At 41.8% G+C, this 18,423-nt stretch overlaps 1 protein-coding gene across 2 annotated transcripts in view; it reads right to left on the bottom strand.

The window, feature by feature from the left end:
- The window catches only part of Snx25 (sorting nexin 25), a 110,527-nt gene that overhangs the window by 76,677 nt on the left and 15,427 nt on the right, over positions 1-18,423 (bottom strand). For both annotated transcript variants that reach the window (XM_041632493.1, XM_041632492.1), the window contains exons 2-3: positions 7,826-7,910; positions 2,499-2,715 (exon numbers count right to left, since the gene is read on the bottom strand). In XM_041632493.1, coding sequence (XP_041488427.1) covers positions 2,499-2,715; positions 7,826-7,910 — 302 coding nt within the window. The remainder of the gene's footprint in view (positions 1-2,498; positions 2,716-7,825; positions 7,911-18,423) is intronic.

The raw sequence follows: 18,423 nt of genomic DNA, 5'->3' as shown, positions 1-18,423 counted from the left end.
CATTTAGCTCCTCTAACAATCAGTTTCAGAACATCACTGGCTATTAGGATAAAAATCAAAACTACACAAGCAAGTCAGAACAGCAGTCACTAGGAAAACCGGAAACAGCAAATGCTCGCTAGCAAGGGCACGCTCAACAGGGAACACAGTGCATTGCTGGGACTGTGAACTAGGCTAGTCCCCGAGAAGTCAGTAGTAGAGTTCCTCAAAAACACAAAAGTCAGGACTCAGGAGATGGCTTGCCTCACAAGACCTAAATTCAATGCCAGAAAGCCGTGTACAAAGCCAGATACAAGGGTATATGGCTATCGTCCCAGCCTCTTCTATGGCAAGATAGGAGGTGGAGACAAGAAAATCATCTGAAACTCATATGCATACTACTCCAAGACAAACAAGAGACCCCGCCTCAAAAGGTGGGAACAAAGAGTCAACTCTGGAAAAGGTGTCCTCTGACTTCCCTGCATGTGCGTGCACACACACACGCACACGCACGCGCACGCACACGCACACACACACACACACAATCTTCTTTTTCAAAAAGACCCTAAAATTAGATCGACCATAGGAACCAACCATACGCCATCCTTGGCTATACTCAACGGGCTACACAACAACATATAAGGAACACTTGCATGCCACCGCTTACTGCAGCACTGTTGAAAATAGTTACATTGCTCATCCATGTCCACTGCCTCTCACGTCACAATAGCTAAAAAATGGAATCAACCAAGTTGTCCAACAAATGAATAGAAAAGGAAAATGTGGTTTAAAAAAATTAGAGAAGGGGACAGTGGAGGCAGACATGGAAACAGGTAGGGGAATGGGGAGATGATGAGGTAATGGCAGGTGGCTTTCTTTAAAATCAAGGGTACGTGGAAAAGCTATATGTAAACCTACGGATTTTCAACCCAAGGAAATATATAAATAAATAAAAAATATATATATATATATATATACACACACATATATATTCTTTTTAAAGGGGAGTTGGAGCTGAAATACCCTGCATGCGTAGACAATGCTGATGCCAGAAGATACAGGTTATTAAATAGAAATCTCAATGCCAGGCACAAGATACTTCCCTTTGAGCCATCCACCAGGGAGTCCAGAGGTGCTCCACGGGGCTACTGCCACTAGGACATGTTCCCTGCTGGCTAGCTTTCATAGTGTTTGGAGGTGCTGTGCAGGCTGCTGGGGAAGGAAAGGCATCAGTAGCTATATCCAGTCCTAGGCCCTGCACACTGCAATACTGGAAGCTCATTACCGTGCTGGCTAGCCTATCATCAGCTCATTGTGTGAACCATTCACAAAACCACTATGTGTCTAGAAGGCGATTTTCTACTACAAAGTTACCAAGAAATCTACTCTGCAAGTACTTGTGACTATTTCCCTTCAAAATGCCTGCATTCCAGGTCAAGCAGGCTGACTAGTTTGTTTGTTTGTTTTAAAGAAAAGGCACTAAAAATTTTATATCCAAAAGTAAAAGAATAGAAATCATGGCTATGGGAGGAGGGGTACCATTAACAAAAGTGTAACAGTGAGCCCAAGACTTGGATTTGCCCTACTGAATAGGAGTTTAGTAAAGAAGATAGAGAAATAAATACAAAAAGTGGGACATGTTAATTTGCTGTTGCCACTGTAGCAACGTACTACAGACTCAGCAACTGAAAATGAAACTTCTGATCTCACACTTCGGTAGTCCAGCCCCTCACTGAGTTACTGTGGAGATTCAGAAGCCTCTGTCCTCCCCTGATCCACACTAAAGCTGAAATGGCAGGTCAGCAGCCAATTTCACACACTAGTCCTTTTCGGCCTTTTATTATTATTATTATTATATACAATTTTATATCTTTTTTTACTTTCTTTTTTTAATTCATTTTACATACCAAACACAGTTCCCTCTCCCTCCCCTTGCCTGTCTCCCCTCATCCACTCCTAGGAGAGGTAAGGCCTCCCAAGGAGAGTCTATCAAGTTGAGGTAGGACCAACTCCCTCCCACTGCATTAAGTCTGGGCAAGGTATTCCATCATAGGGATGGGCTCCAAAAAGCCAGTTCATGCACCAGGGGTAAATCCTGGCCCCACTGCCAGGGATCCTACAAATAGAACAAGCCACACAACTGTCACATTCAGAGGGAGCTAGGTAACTCCCATGCAGGCTCCCCAGCTCTCAGTTCAGAGTCCATGAGCTTCTACTAGCTCAGGAGAGCTGTCTCTGTGGGTTTCCCCATCATGATCCTGCTCCTCCCTCTCCCCCAGCTCTTATAATCCTTCCTCCCTCTCTTCCACAGGGCTCAAGGAGCTTGACACAGTGCTTGGCTGCAGATCTCTGCATCTGCTTTCTGGTTCTGGGTTACCTCACTCAGAATGATTTTTTTTTTCTAGTTCAGTCTATTTCAGGCAGACTATTCCTAAGCATTGCCTTGTTTCACCCCCCCCCCCCCCCGCCCAGTGCTGTTTTAGTGAGAAGGGGTGGGCTTGTGGGCATTACACACTTACCTGGCATTGGCAGCTTTCAGGTCACAGAAGTGAGCGAGCAAAGCCTTCACAACATCATTACAGACAACCTTAACCACATCCACGTGACTCAGCCTGTGGCGAATCTGCTTGGCAATTTCCCAAAAGTCTTCTAAGAGCATATGGTAGAGCTGTCCTTCATCTCTGCTGAGGCTCCCATACCAGGAGAGAATGTAGTCTCTGTAGCTGTAGTCAAACACTGCAGAATAAGCAAAGCGAAGTCAAGTTGTAAACGTCAAGGCAGTTCACCGTTTAGAACAGAATCAGAGTGGAAAACAGAACAAGGGAAAGGACATTTTTTAAAAGATTCTCCTCTAACCAGAATGTCTGGGTCCCATACAGTCTAACTCTTAAATATTTGATATTGATGCTAACCCACTTAAAAACATAGAATACAGAAAATCCTCTCAATCATCACTTGGGCCCAGGTCATGGCTTCTCCAGGAAGACCCCAAAGCTCACCTGAGTAAACAAAAGGCACTATTGCCACGTTTACTCTACCCTAAGACACTCTGTCTCCACAACTAAAGGTAGAAGCTGCTCATACTCAAGTTAACTATAATCTTTAGGGTTCCTTACCCATTAGTGCTTAAAACGTGGTACAGGGCCGTGATTCTTTACATTCAATATCAGAATATATTCAGTATTCTGTCCCTGATAATACCCCAAAACTAATACAAGAACAGTCCCCCACACCAGCCTCATACAGATCAGCACACGCGGCCCGTCACCGTCACTGGGGGATTTCCAGTCTACCTCTAGCTCTAGGCTGGTGCATCTGATAGAAACATGAAAATCTGTACATGTGTTTTTACATTTCCTGCTAGCCATATTGATAGACTAAAAAGAAACAGGCAAAATGAATAACATATTTCATTTCATATAATGTACTCATGTATTAAGTAGTTAATATTTAAAATGAAATATTTTCATTATTTTTTTCAAACTAAGCTTTGAAATCTGTTACATATTTTAGAGTTACAGCAATCACAAATGAACTGTTCAAGAGTTTGGTGGTCAACAGCCACATCACAGGTCTTGTGGTTGGGCACACTGTAAAGCTGATGTGATTCTTCAAGAAAGGAGGATTCTGAACAATAAACTGAGGTGTGGCATAGGTGACGACTCCGCCAAGTGCCATGGGAGGAAAACTTAGCCACATAATACAGTTCCAGTTGAAGGATGCCAAGCTGTCTGATATTTCTGAAATCACTTCTGATTTCTCAGCGCTTTCCTTTCGGTTTTTATTTTCTAGACACTACTCACAGCCTGGTAGGGTGGTTCACACCTTTAATCCCAGGCCTTGAAAGGCAGAACTAGATAGATCTCTGAGAGTTAGAGGATAGCCTGGTCTGCATTGTGAGTTCCAGGCCAGTGAGAGCTATAAAATGACACCTTGTCTCAACAGACAGGCGAGACACACAGAGAGACAGACAGACACACAGACTAATAAAAGCCTACACATAGAACATCAAGAACTTTGTTAACACTTACATAGGCCCAAGTTTAGGGAAATTCTCAAGGTGATTCAAATGGCTTCAACTGTACTAACTGAGAACAATTACCTTCCAAAGGCAGGCACCCAGACAAGACGCTACTGCAACTTTAACCATTCATTAAACAGAATTTTATAGACCGGTACGCAAGCTGGAATCAACAGCCATTTCAGCAAGGGTGGAAGAAAAGACATCCAACAGATGAGCTCTTAAGATAACCAGCCATTTTTACGTTAGCATCCAGATGTTTGATCAGATGGCTGTTGCTTCCTAGCTTTTGTAGAGTAGCTGTACCTCACTCCGAACTTGGCAAGTCCATTAAGAAAGCAGAGACAGCTCACATTTATTTGCGACAAAAAAAATCAATATGGCAAGTAGTAATATTCTGTTTGTGTTTTAGCAAATAAATCTTCTTGCCTGAAGATCAGAGTGCAGAGCCAAGCCACTAGAGGCCAGGTAGTGGAGGCACACACCTTTAATCTGGAGACAGAGACAGAGGACTCTGATAGTTCAGGGCTACCCTGGGCTACATGAGATTGAATCTGTCTGAAGGGGAAACAGAGCTCACACAAAGGTGATCCCAGCACTTGGGATCACAGGCCTTTAATCTCAGCACTAGGGAGGTAGAGACAGGAGTGATATGGCTGGGTGGAGAGAGGAATATAAGGCAGGAGACAGGAGCTCCGTGCAGTCTGAGGTTTGGTGGAGACAGTCCCAGTCTGAGATTGCAGTCTGAGGCTGCAGTCCGAAAATGCAGTCTGAGGACAAGACTGCCCCTTTGGTCTGAGCCAACAGCTCCCATTTTGGTAAAGGATATGATGTCCAAGTTCCTGTAAAACCATCTTATATCAAACAAAAGATTTTTGAACCTAAAGATGGTAGGTAGCAATACTGTCTAACAGATATGGGAGCTGAGGTACAAAAGAAAAAAATACAAAGCAGTCAACCTCATGTGGCACAGAGAACAGCACCAGTTGGGAAAATGCTGGATTTAGTTGGTGCACTCATAGACACTGATCATACCATATCTCCTAATACAGGCAAATGATATATTAATAAAAAATTAAGTTTAAAAAAGAAAGCAAGCCATCAAATATGCTTTATAAATGTGCCAAATAATAAACCAAAACTCTTCCCCCAAGGCTTTGTACAACACTTTCCTCTCAAACAAAGCCACTGCACAGAAACTGACTTATGGGCAATGTGTATTGTTTCTGTCAAGAAGGCCTCAGTATTTTTTTCCTAAATCCACTCCATGCAAATACTTCTGAAACAAACTGGCCCATGCAAGAGGAAAAATGTCATACTCAACTGCAAAGAAATTTTTATGTCTTCCAAAATTCAAAAGGCATCATATTTTTGGTATTCACAAGAGCCTCAAATAGAAGTAATTCAAGTGTCCATTAAAGGATGAACAAATAAAGCATGGCACATAAATACAGTAAAATATTAACCATCTTTCAAAAGGAACAGTTAAAACACGGTTTATAGAATTAAAGTTTTTTGTTTTTGTTCTTCCTTTGGTTTTCAAGACAGGATTTCTCTATGTAACAGCCCTAACTGTGCTAGAATTGGCTTTGTAGACCTGGCTGGGCTCAAACTCACAGACATTAGCCTGTCCCTGCTTCCCAAGTGCCGGGATTAAAGGTATGTGTTAGCAAGGTCATTAAATTAAGGATTTTTAGCATTTTTAAAGCTTCACTTATTTTACACTGTATGTATCTGCACCATGTGCTTGCCTGGTGCCCAGGGAGGCCAGAAGAGGGTCTAGATCCTCTGAACTAGTTACATGGATGGTTGTGAGCCACCAGATCCAGGTCCTCTGTGAGAGCACCTGTGCTCTTCACCACCGAGCCATCTCTGCAGCAACTACGGGGTGACTGAGTAAATTTACCAGACTAACCTTCCTACCTACATAAAACAACCAGGGATTGCGGGGGGGGGGGGGGGTGCTGAAAGTAGTGAAGAAAAATCAAATATTGGTGCAGAAGCTGGGGAGACAGCTCAGTGTTGAAGAGTACACGCTGTCCTTACAAAGAGTCCAGGCTCAGCACCCAGCACCCACACAAGGAGGTTCACAACAGCTGTAACTCCAGCCCCAAGAGCTCCTACACTCTCTTCTGGTCTCCCTGGGCACTAGACACACATGTGGTGCATATACAAACATGTGGACCTTCACATGCAAGCACATAAAATCAAGTAAATATTTTTTTAAATTGGTGTGGAATCATCAAAATGGTCTGGTGATTAAAATCACTTGCTGTGTAGTAATATGGGTGGCGGGGCTGCATCCCCAGCACCCCAGCCGCCCGCACTGCTAGCTTATGCCCGAAATAACAACACACAAACTGTATTCATTTAAACACTGCTTGGCCCTTTAGCTCTAGCCCTTACTGGCTAATTCTGATATCCCGATCAACCCATCTCTAATAATCTGTGAGCACCGGTCTTACCGGGAAGATTCTAGCCTAAGTCCATCCTGGGTCGGAGCTGGGGTATGGCGTCTCTCTGAGGCATCTGCTCCGGAGAGGAGAGCTGTGGAGTCTGACCTCACTTCCTCTTCCTCCCAGCGTTCTGTTCTGTTTACTCCTCCCACCTATCCTCTAACCAATAAAATGGGCCAAGGCAGTTCCTTTATTAGCCAATGACCTTCCTCCATCATTGCTGTACATGTCAGACAACCTGAATCCAATCTCCAGAGCCATGGGAGAAAGAAATAATTGACTCCCAAAAGTTGTGCTCTGGCCTCCACGTGCATGGCATGGCACCTGTGCACCTGCAGCTTACACACGAGACATGCATACACATATATAAAAATAAAATTCTTTTTAAGACTATTTTGTTTTGAGACAGAATCTTACTATGTAGACCTGCCTGCCGCTGCCTCCCAAACGCTACGATTAAAAGCATGCCTCACCATGCCCAGCAAAACCATGAGGTTTTGAGTAAGAAAAGTCAAATTTTATATCCAAAAAAATTTATAAAAGTAGTTTATGTTAATCATTAATAGAAACATTACTAAACTTAAATTACAATCTATAAAATTCTAATAGTCAAAACTTTCATACTATTTCTCTGCTTTTGTAATCCTCGTCTTCAAATTTAAACACGGTGATTTTTGTAAACTATGCCAAGAAAAAATACTTATTTGTGCATTATTTAATTCAGTCCCCTGCTAGCTATTTAACAGCATGCAGTTAGTGGAAAAATTCAGACTTTTTTCCCTGTATAATAATTGAAATCAATATATTTACAAATCTTACCTTAATAATCTTTTATAACCTTAGTTTGGTTTTCAAAATGTGCTGCATCCTTAAACACTAATATTTAGAGACTTGCTCACTCCTACTTCAGGAATATAACCACAGTGTACCTTGCCACTGCTCCTCAGCCCTCTTCTTCAAACCCTTGCATGTTCTCCACTCTTCTGTGAGGCTATCACTCATCTGCTTGAAGTGATGTGGCCACAAGTGCACAGAGTCCACTGCCCCCTAACACACATCCTCCAGCAGTATCTACAATGAAATGTTTCCTGAAACCTATTTTAAGGAATAGGGAGCAGGTCTGTACTCCACGCTGTAGATAAATCTCTCCTGGGCTGGTTAGTTTCGTGAAGTCTGGAAATCTCTACTATATAAATGTTCAAACCACTTCCATTTATCCAAAACACAGAGGCACCCAATCTTCAAACGCAAACTCATGAAAATTCCTAGTGCTGTAGGAAGGATAGATAAACCGCAGATAGCAAATACCCTTTGAGAACAGCGAGGGATCACTTATCATAGTAATCCCGTGAGCCCAGTCCATCCTCACCATCTTTCAGAGCTCGGTCAATACTGTGAGAAATGACCACTCTTCTGCCCTGAGCTGTCTCCTGTGGGTTTCCACAAGCAGGGCTCTGAAATGAGAGGAAGGAGAAGAAAAGAGATCACTGAATGAATGAACTACATATAAAGATAAAACTAAGACGAAGATTCGGAGGTCATGGTCTTACTCTGGAAAAGTAAACAAATGTTCAATGTTAATTAAGAAATGTTTAGAAAAGGGAGAATAAAATATTATAATATTGGAAATAGAAGGAAAATAAAAAACCAGATAATTTATGAAAATTAAAAACATAACAAAGATTTTAAGCCAATGAGGGAAAAGATAACACTATTTGTCCCCATCAGGGTTTCCATTGCTGTGATAAACACCAGGACCACAATCAGCTTGGGGAGGAAAGGGTTATTTCCTCTGGCAACTCTCAGGTCATTGTCTGTCACTGAGGACGTGATGGCAGGAGCTCAAGGCAGGAACCTGGAGACAGGCACTGATGCAGAGGCCATGCAGCACTGCTAACTGGCTTGCTCTTCACCTTGCTTTTCTTATAAAACCCAGGACCACACGCTCAGGGTGGCACCACCCACAGTGGACTGGATCTTCCCAAATCAATCATTAATCAAGAAAATTTCCTATAGACTTGCTTACAGACAATCTGATGGAGGCATTTTCTCAGTAAAGGTTCCCTTTTCCCAGATGACTCTAGCCTGTGTCAGCTGATATAAAAACTAGCCAGAACACGATTCGATAAATGACACTGGGATAGTTTTGTATTCACAGGTAGGGGAGCTGATAGTCATACTTTATTTATAACTGCAAACTGACTGGGGAGTTAAATGTTTCCTTAAACTAAAAAACTAATTAGAAAATTTGTAATCAGATGTTTATAATCACGAGATAGAAAAGGCCTCTACAATAAGGCACAAAATCCAAAAGTTATACAGGAAGACAAAAAGAAAACAAAGCATGAATTTAAAATAGAAAACTACTGTTTGACAAAAGACAGTATAAACAATACAGGTAATGTTCTAGGACAGTGTTTGCAATCTTCCCAACACTGCGACCCTTGGTACAGTTCCTCATGTTGTGGTAAACCCCAACCACAAAATTATTTCGTCAATACTTCAAAACTGTAATCTTGGTACTGTTATGAATCATAATGTAAATAACTGATATGCAAGATATCTGATATGCTGCCCGTAGGTTGAGAACCACTGGTCTAGAGTATCTCAACATATGTAACAAAGGACTATCGATTTATATACATATATTATATAATATAATATATATTATACATATACCCCTATTTTCCAAACACACATACTATATGATCCTTTCATTAGGAAAATACACAATGAAGCAATTATATACCTCAGACTGCAAAACTCAGAATACCCCTTTTGGCTAATCTATGATAAAATGTTTGTTTTCATACATTGTTGGGAGAGCGTCTATTTCTCCATGCTTTGAAAAAGGAAACTGTATTAGCAACATTAAAATTCTAAATGGATTGTCTTTGAATCCAGCAACTCTTCTCCTAAGGAGGCCTAACCACTGACATGATCATCGCCGTCATCCAACAAACACAGCTGCAGAGAATTAGAGCGTCAACCAGGAGCAGAGAATGCCTACGCTGGACTAGTCTCCTGCTGTCTTTGGGAGGGGAGCCAAGAGTTATCATCCTCTTCATTCCCTAAAGAGAGCTAAAATCCACAGCCTTAACATTCCGTACTTTCTAATACATATATTTGAAAGTAAAATAATAATAATAATTATAAATGCATGTGTGTGTTGTACTATGAAAGGACATAATGCTACGAACTCAACACACAGCATTTAGCAGATTCTCAAGGCATTAGAAAAATTACGCTCATATAGAGACAAACATTTGATATGATAAAGGGTAAAATGCGCTTCTAACCATTTCAAACTTTTCTAGTCTTTAGTAACTATACCACATTACAAGGTTACGATTCATTCTAATTTTCAAAGTTTTATAATTTCTCAAATACAGGTACAAAACTTTCAGTGACCAACAGTGATCAGATGGTAGAAGGAAAACCAAGGACTGGAGAGATGTCTCAGGGCTCAAGAACACTGGCTGCTCTTGCAGAGAACCCAGGTTGGATTCCGGCGCCACATGGCAGCTCCTCGCTATCTGTAACTCCAGTTTCAGGAGCTCCAACCCCCTCTGCTGTTCTCAGTGGGCCCCAGGCACGCACGTGGTGCACAGCCATACATGTAGACAAAACACTCACACATACAAAATAAAATAATAAAAATTTTAAAGTTGTTAAGATTAAAAGAAAAAAGCTAAGCACTTCGTTGAAATCCCTCACACAGCTCACACAGTCCTCCCCCTCTGATAGTGCCCATGGTTTCTCTCCCAGAGTCCTTAACAGTTTCCATTCTGAAAACCAAGTTCAGGAAAATCTCAACTAAATGCATGCCTTTGGTTTTCTTCATCTGACCACAGCTGCTCACCAAAATTTCTGAACCTGTAATTAGGAAACCATGTTTAAGGGCTTGGGGGAGGGGAGCCTGGGCTGAGACACCACGTGGTTCCAAACTTGTGCAAAGCACTATGGGGAGGCAGTGAAACCTTCAGCAGGTAGGAAATAAAAGAACCAAGTGGAAGGAGGTTAGGAGAATGTCTCCCTCACTGTGGATCTGCTATCTTGTTTTGATTTTGGTTACTGAATATATGTTTTATTGAATATTTGTTTTGGTTATTGAATATATGGGGTTCTGTTGTTCTTGGTTTTGGTTATTTATAGTACATTTGGGGTTCTATTATTTGGGTTTGGTTTTGGTTATTGAGCATGTGTTTGAAGTTCTGTTGTTGATTTTGGTTTTGGTTATTAGAATAGGCTTGGGGTTCTGCTGTTTTAATTTTGGTTTTGGTTACTGAGAATACAGTTAGGGTTCTCTTGTTTTTGGTTTTGATTGTGAGTATATATTTGGGGTTCTGTTGTTTTGGTTTTGGCTCCTGAGAATACATTTGGAGAGAGGTGGTGTGTTTTGAGACAGGGTCTCGCCTCTATCCCTTGCTTCCCTCTTTCCTTCTTTTATAGATTTGAAAAGCAGCAACTCCCACAGGCTAGCCTACCAAAGACCTATTCTTGAAGACAAATGCTGATGTCTGTTCTGTGGGCACACACTTGTTCCTCAGACAACACACCTTTCTCCACAGTCACTTTCCTACAGTGCTGGTTTGGGAAGAGATAAAAGACAGACACGCACTGCTATGGTCACAAAGGATACTGGTAAAAACTCTAGCATCCAGTCTGGACATGGCCCTCCCTATGGAGTGTGATCACTCTGCTTCTGCCTTACTGTTCTAGTACATACATCACAATATTCATTCATAAGAGCTGCTGGTGAGCCAGACCACGATTACTAAAAAATACATTTAATATTTAATAAAAATAAATGAAACCTATCTCCATATTAAAATTTAAAACAAAAAAAATTTAAAACTACATCAAACTAACGAAGGTCATTTTTAATTACACAGTTCTCTAGAAGGAAAAAGTTAGAGATCTCAGTATATAACTACACATTTGAAAAAGAATGTTTTCCAAAGTCAGGCCAATTCCTAAAAGCTTTTCTCTGGGATGCGTTAGCAGATCTGCAGAATCAAGAACAGACAGCACAGCATTAACGCTTCCCTGAGTACAGAACAGCTTCTCAGGTCACAGCCACGGTGCACTCAAACTGTCTGTGTGCCAAAGCCAGAGATGCCCTCTAAAGATAAAACTCCCAGAGAAACCTTGCAGAGAAACGTGGGCGCTCTGACACCATTAGTCACTGGACAGCCAGGCGCTATCTGAAATGCAGCCTACTCAAACTGGTAAGGAGGCAATGCTCTCCGGATGGACGCCCAGCCCAGCATGACCTAATTCGCCTCTTGCCCATTACATGCACTGTTCTAGTAAACAAACGTGTCACACAGGTGCTTGTCAATGTCTTACAGTTGATGTTGAAAGGGAAACAACCGGACATGGAGGCACATGACTATAACCTGGTGTGTGGAAGGACTATAATTTAACAGTCATCCTTGGCTACATCCCTGGTTTGAAGTCAGCCTGAGCTACATTAAGCCCCACACAGAGGGGAAGGGGAAAGAAGGGAGCAGAAGGGAGAGAAAGGAAGAAAAGATTATATAGATTTCAGGGGTTATGGGTATAATTTTCTGTGAAGTTCCAGAAATGGTAATATACCTTAAACAAATAAATACAATCCGGCAGCCGTCATCATTACCCACACAGTGTAGCGGGTTGTCTTTCCACGGGCCCTGAGCATCTGGTAATCTTCGGGGACCCCATAACTTTCTCACGTTTAAACTATGTTATTCTCAAAATTCTACCTCTTTCAAAATGATCATATTCTGTCTTGGCCTCAAAAAAGTAATTTATTCAAAACCAAAGAAATGAAGAAACCATGAGTATCTTCCCTGGGAAGGAACCTGAAAGGCCATGGCATTAGGTGAAGACTGGCAGAGACAGGAAGGGTTCCCACAGTACACGCTGGGCAGCCATGTCAGAGCTGGTGCGGCACAGCAGGGCAGGGGACACGGCTCCACAGCCAGGTCTGGCTCTGTTGTCACTCACTAATGCCACTGCCGGGACCCAGACACTTCCTCTGTTCGGCTCTTTTTAAGGGGCTTATTGTTCCTTCGCTTTAAATATAATTGGTACAGGGGTTCCAAAAACAGAAAAACACAGCATTGGCCAAGAAATTACTATAAATAGTGAAAGGGGTTATGCTTGTCATTGTGCTAGAGGTATTGTTTTTTGTTTTGTTTGGTCTCAACAATAAATGGAAATCCATAATTTTTAAGTATCTCCGTATAATTCATTGTTACTCCAAACACTGTTGGCTTACACTGCACCAAACTGTGAACCAGATTCAACCCATGTACGTCATGTCCATAACTGTCACCACACCAAGTTCTTGGCAGAATGCCTCACACGCAAATGCACAGTTCAGCTATGAGCACTAACACAACACGGAATGTTACCAACTTCCAAGAAAACAGGCTGGAGCCAGGGAGGGTGGCATATACCTTTAATCACAGAATTTTGGAGGCAGAAGCAGATGAGTCTCTGAGTTCAAGGCCAGCCTGGTCTTCGTGGTGAGTTCAAGGCTGGCCAGAGAGACCTGTCTCAAGGAAAGGAAGAGAGGGAGAAGAAAGAAACCTGACTGGGTTGCATGGCTTGCTAGCAGACAGATTCCAAAGGACCACAGATGATGGGAATGAGAGCAACAAAAAGGAGCAGAAAGCTGGGCAACCAGAATGAGGCCACGGACCCACCACTTGTGCTATTTTTGCCCTTGTGGCTGGCTACCCTTTACAGAGAGGAAAGTACACGCTTCCTGAAGCGGGTCTACTGCTTCAGTTTCTTTACATTTCTATGACTGAAGCCTGCAGGCCACATCTGCTTTTACAAAAGCCAGTTTGGCTAAGCTGGTCCATGCTCTGCTATGCGTCAGTATGAGCTTGCTTTCCTTAGTATCAAAAAAAAAAAAAACTGTCAAAACATAAGCTAAGTGATTATCTCTTTTGGGAATTTTGTATTGATAGAAAGTGGTGGTACATGCCAGGCAGTGGTGGCACACGCCTTTAATCCCAGCACTTGGGAGACAGAGTCAGGTGGATTTCTGTGAATTCAAGGCCAGTTTGGTCTACAAGAGCAAGTTCCAGGACAGGCTTCAAAGCTACAGAGAAACCCTGTCTCATAAAACAAAAACAAAAACCAACAACAACAAAAAAGAAAGTGGTGGTATTTGTAAAATCTCCTGTCCTTTTATTGAGTTTTAAGATTTATTATTTGTTTATTGATACACGGTCTCACTGTGTAGCCCTAGCTGGCCTTTAACTCAAAGAGATCCACCTGCACTAAATTTATCTTTAAACTGGTAACATATGAACATAAAAGCTGCATATATTATGGGTACTGTGTGCGATTTCCACATGTGCACATACACTGGATGATCTCTCATTACGCCAGCCCTCTCACAACTTAAGTCACTAGGACAGAACCTTGTGTAAGAGTCTTGCTACAGCCTAGGTGGGCATGGAACTCAAGACTTTCCTCCTCAGCCTTCCAGGTGCTGTGATTACAGATGTGTACCCCTTGTCCAGGTGACAATCTTTGAAAATCCATTTGGGGTGGGGGTGGGGGACTAGACAGGTGGCTCAGGGGTTAAGAGGACTTGCTGCTTTTGCAGAAGCCCACAGTTTAATACCCAGCATTCACATCAGGTGGCATAAAACTAAGTCTAACACTAGCTCCAGAGAATCTGAAGCCTTCTCCAATACCTGCATGCACACACACATACAAACATACACACTCAAAAACAAAAAAAAAAAAATGGTATGAAAAAATCCTTTTTTTCCTAAACTGGGTAAAGTGCTGCAGTCTTGTAGTCCTGGCTACTTGCTTGTTGGAGACCAGAATGTGAGGCCAGTCTACGCAACACACACCCATCTGAAGGGGAAGGGAAAATCTTCCTTTTGGTAATGAGTGTCCTGTGCACAGTCACTGGACTACGGCACAATAACAGCACACCACATTCTCCCTCTTAAAAAAGCTTAATTTCTATCTTAATTGCAAGAATTCATCTTTGAAATGAAACCTACGAATCTCTTATATTGACCCTTTTCGAGATTTTAAACAAGCTATAACTTTTTCAAATGTTATCATCAGCTACATAAATTGTAGAGACACATCCTTCAATGTATTACAGATGTAAAGAAGTGAACTGAGCCATAATCCCATCATCCAGAGGTGTTTTGGTCTATTTCTTGTAGTCAGTGTGCCCAACATTTCGAGGCTATAATTATTGGCAGATTACTTCTCTGTACCTCAGTTTCCTTATTTGTAAAACATAAAAACAGTATCTGACTTAGGGTTAATATGAGCATCAACAGAAAGAACGCACACAAAGCATAACAGCAACTAAAAGGCACATGAGTTATAAACCAGCACTGGTCCTCTTTCTATGTACATACTGTATGACAGCACAGAGGTAGAGGCCAGCATTGCAAGTCTTCTTCAATTGCTCTTACTTGATTTTGGCGGACAAGGTTTTCCATTGAACCTGGAGCTTGCCTAATCTAAGAAAATAATAAATATTACCACAAATGCAAAATTTCTTTACATTACTCAATACTGATAGAATTTTAAAGGAAGCTAATAAAACTTAGAATGTTTGTTTGTTTGTTTTTCAAGACAGAATTTCTCTGTGTAGCCCTAACTGTCCAGGAACTTACTTGCTCTGTAGACCAGGCTGGCCTCAAACTCATAGAGATCCACTTGCATCTGCCTCTCAAGTGCTGGGATTAAAAGCATGTGCCACCATTGCCCAGTTGAATATTTTCCAATGTATTTGAAAAAAAATCAGACTTCCGTGGTGGCAATGTTTTATTTCTTACACACCAATCTGAAGGGCTTTAAAACACACACACACACACACACACACACACACACACACATTGAGACAAATTCAAGTTCACTGTTTGCAAACACAAATTACAACATGCACTTGAAAACACATAGACAAATACTAATATAAAATGGATAGAAATGGAAGGACATGGAGCAAAGAGTGGAGCTGGAGAAAGGCATCAAAAAGTAAACTAACTCCAGAAAACGTAGCTAAAATCTCTGACATGAGCATTTTGCATTCCTGAAAAGATTTACGTGATAAGAATTCTGGGCGAGTGTGTTACTTAGTTCTACCATATGACATTCGTGTCATTGGAGCTCATCCAGCCAGTCTCGGGTTTCCGCAATGTGAATCACATTTCCATCAATTTGCTCAATCATCTAATGATCACCGAGGACTCACTCTATCTGCTTGGCTCTTAGCTGGCCACTGGACAGACAACAGCAAACAAATTGTATTTTCTGTGCTCGTGGGACTTAATCTATTCTTGATGGGCACTAATAACCAAGTAGCTAATCAGCCACTGAACTACAGGAGTGTGCTCAAGAATCCAATGTTCATCCTTTTCTAGAAGCCTCCATCCACTTCACTCTCCATCCCTCCCTTCAGTCATGGAAGGAAGCCACTCAAACACGTTATGAGTCTCTAAGAGCGTTCCATAAGAACTCGAGATTCATACATAGTTTCATTTCCTAAGAGACAACACTGAACCTAAATGATAACCAACCTAGTCTCCCCTGCTTCAGGGCTTGTATATAATCTAACAACTAGATGAATCACACAGGACTGCTTGTTTTCCGAGGTTTAATACTCCATTTTTTTTATAAAATACCATAATACTATTTCATTAATTGGCTGGTTAGATTTTAAATAAAAACTGGTGATAAAATAATTGTATATGGTTAGAAAAATTACATTGGTTATTTGATTCGGTGTAATCTGTTATTTCACAGCTCCTCTGAAACATAAACTGAGCTCTACATACAGCAGCCCTGATCACACACGTGTATAAAACACTAAGGGTAAAACTGAAAGCACAGTTCAACTGAATCTACTCATAGAGTGTACTGAGTCCTTCCTAAGGGCAGCCTAAAACAAGCCATAACACTGTCTCTTCCCTTCCTATCTAAAATCAATGTGTTGGAATTCAATGACTAAATATTCCACAGGAGCAGATCTGCCTCTGACCAGACAGAGGGCTAAGAAACCTGCACTAAGCCAGTTGTGGTGGCACATGTCTTTAATCCCAGCACTCGGGAGGCAGAGGCAGGTGGATCTCTGTGAGTTCGAGGCCAGCCTCGTCTACAAAGCAGGTTCCAGGACAGCCAGGGCTGTTACACAAAGAAACCCTGTCTCAAAATCAGAAAGAGAGAGAGAGTGCGTGCTGCAGGCACCCACATGGGCATCGTGTCAACACAAAGGTGACTGTGACATTCCTTTTCCTTCATCCACAATGACATCTGGAAGCCCCTCTCTACAACTTGAACACATTTAATTTTCCAAATACATTTGGGAAAGTTCTTTGAAGACAGTTTTATAGACCCTTCTGTGTATCTGCTAGCCTGGAACTCACCATAGCTCAGGCTAACATCGAAACATTGAACCTCCCATGCAATCAGATATGAACTACCACATCTAACTCTCTCTCTCTTTCTTTCTTTCTTTCTTTCTTTCTTCCTTCCTTCCTTCCTTTCTTTTCTTTTCTTTCTTTCTTGGTTTTTGAAACAGATATCTTTTGTGTAGCTCTGGCTGTCCTGGATCTCACACTGTAGACAAGGCTAGAACTCAAACTCACAGAGATCTGCCTGACTCTGCCTCCTGAGTGCTGGGATTAAAGACATGTGCCACCACTATCTGGCTAGAATAGTATTTTTAACAATAATTTCTGAGATCCCTGGATCCCACTTTGAGAAATACTGCTAAATAGTCCAGAAAAGAATCTGAAATTTAACTGTGAAACAAGGATTTCGTACAAACAGAGAGATTCAGCCATGGGACAGGAGATGCCACTCAGCTGGGCACAAGCTTCCCTGTGAACAAGAGCTCCTGAAGGGAAGCTGCTGCCGGCTGTGAATGAAACTGAATCTGTCTGACTGGCAGAGACTGACTAGAACTTAGGTACTGTGGAGAGGTTGGGACACTGCAGGTCCAGAGGCTAATTCTGGCCCTCTGAAACAGCCACTCCTTGCCCACCTCTGTACCAGGACTAACGGCTTGTGAGGATAGATAAACAAACCTTTCACAATCTATTGACTCAGGAGAACACTGGAGGCCACCAATCCAAAGGCTAAGAATGTCATCAGATAAAGCAGACAGTGATTACCACCTGCACCTTAATTCCAGCACCCTGGAGGCAGGAGGATCTAGGAGTTGAAGGCCAGTCTGGTTTGTGGAGTTTCAGGACAGTGGGAGCTACATAGAGAAAACCTGTCTTGAAGAAAAAAAAAAAGCAAGAGATATCAGCTCAATGAATGAGTTAGTTTTGAATGAATACAGTGCCTATAATGTTTCACACTACATAGGGAAGCTGAATCAATCATTCCTGAACCTTTAACATGGCTAAAACAGACCCCTAAGTGTATACACAAACTAAGCATATACTCAGCCCAACCACTTCAGAAATTTCTGTAGAATAATCCTTTTATACACTGTGAAGATATTTTACTCTCATTGGTTTAATAAAGAGCCAACTGGCCAATAGCTAGGCAGAAAGAGGTAGGCAGGAGAACCAGAGACAGAAAGAATGCTAGGAAGGAGGGAGGAGTCACGGTGCTGAAAAAAAGCACCACCACGTGGTCACATGGTAGAGCATAGATAAGAAATATGGGTTAATGTAAGTTGAAAGAGCTAGTTAGTAACAAGCCTAAGCTATCAGCTGAGTGTAAACAGCTTGTTTGTTTCCTGGCCGCCAAGCCCAAATAATGACACAGAAACTATTACTAATTACAACACTGCTTGGCCTATTAGCTCAGGCTTCTTATCAACTAACTCTTACATCTTAAATTAACCTATTAATCTATGTATTGGCACAAGGCTTTGGCTTACTGGTAAGGGTCTGGCATCTGTCTCCTTCCACATAGCTTCTCTCTCTCTCTCTCTCTCTCTCTCTCTCTCTATCTCTATCTCTCTATCTC

The sequence above is a fragment of the Microtus oregoni genome, unplaced genomic scaffold (assembly GCF_018167655.1).
Source record: "Microtus oregoni isolate MIOR12 unplaced genomic scaffold, Mior012 000041F_ref0000270, whole genome shotgun sequence".
In the NCBI taxonomy this organism is placed as follows: domain Eukaryota; kingdom Metazoa; phylum Chordata; class Mammalia; order Rodentia; family Cricetidae; genus Microtus; species Microtus oregoni.
Note: the sequence above shows the minus strand (reverse complement) of the source record. Positions and strands in the feature narration are given on the sequence as shown.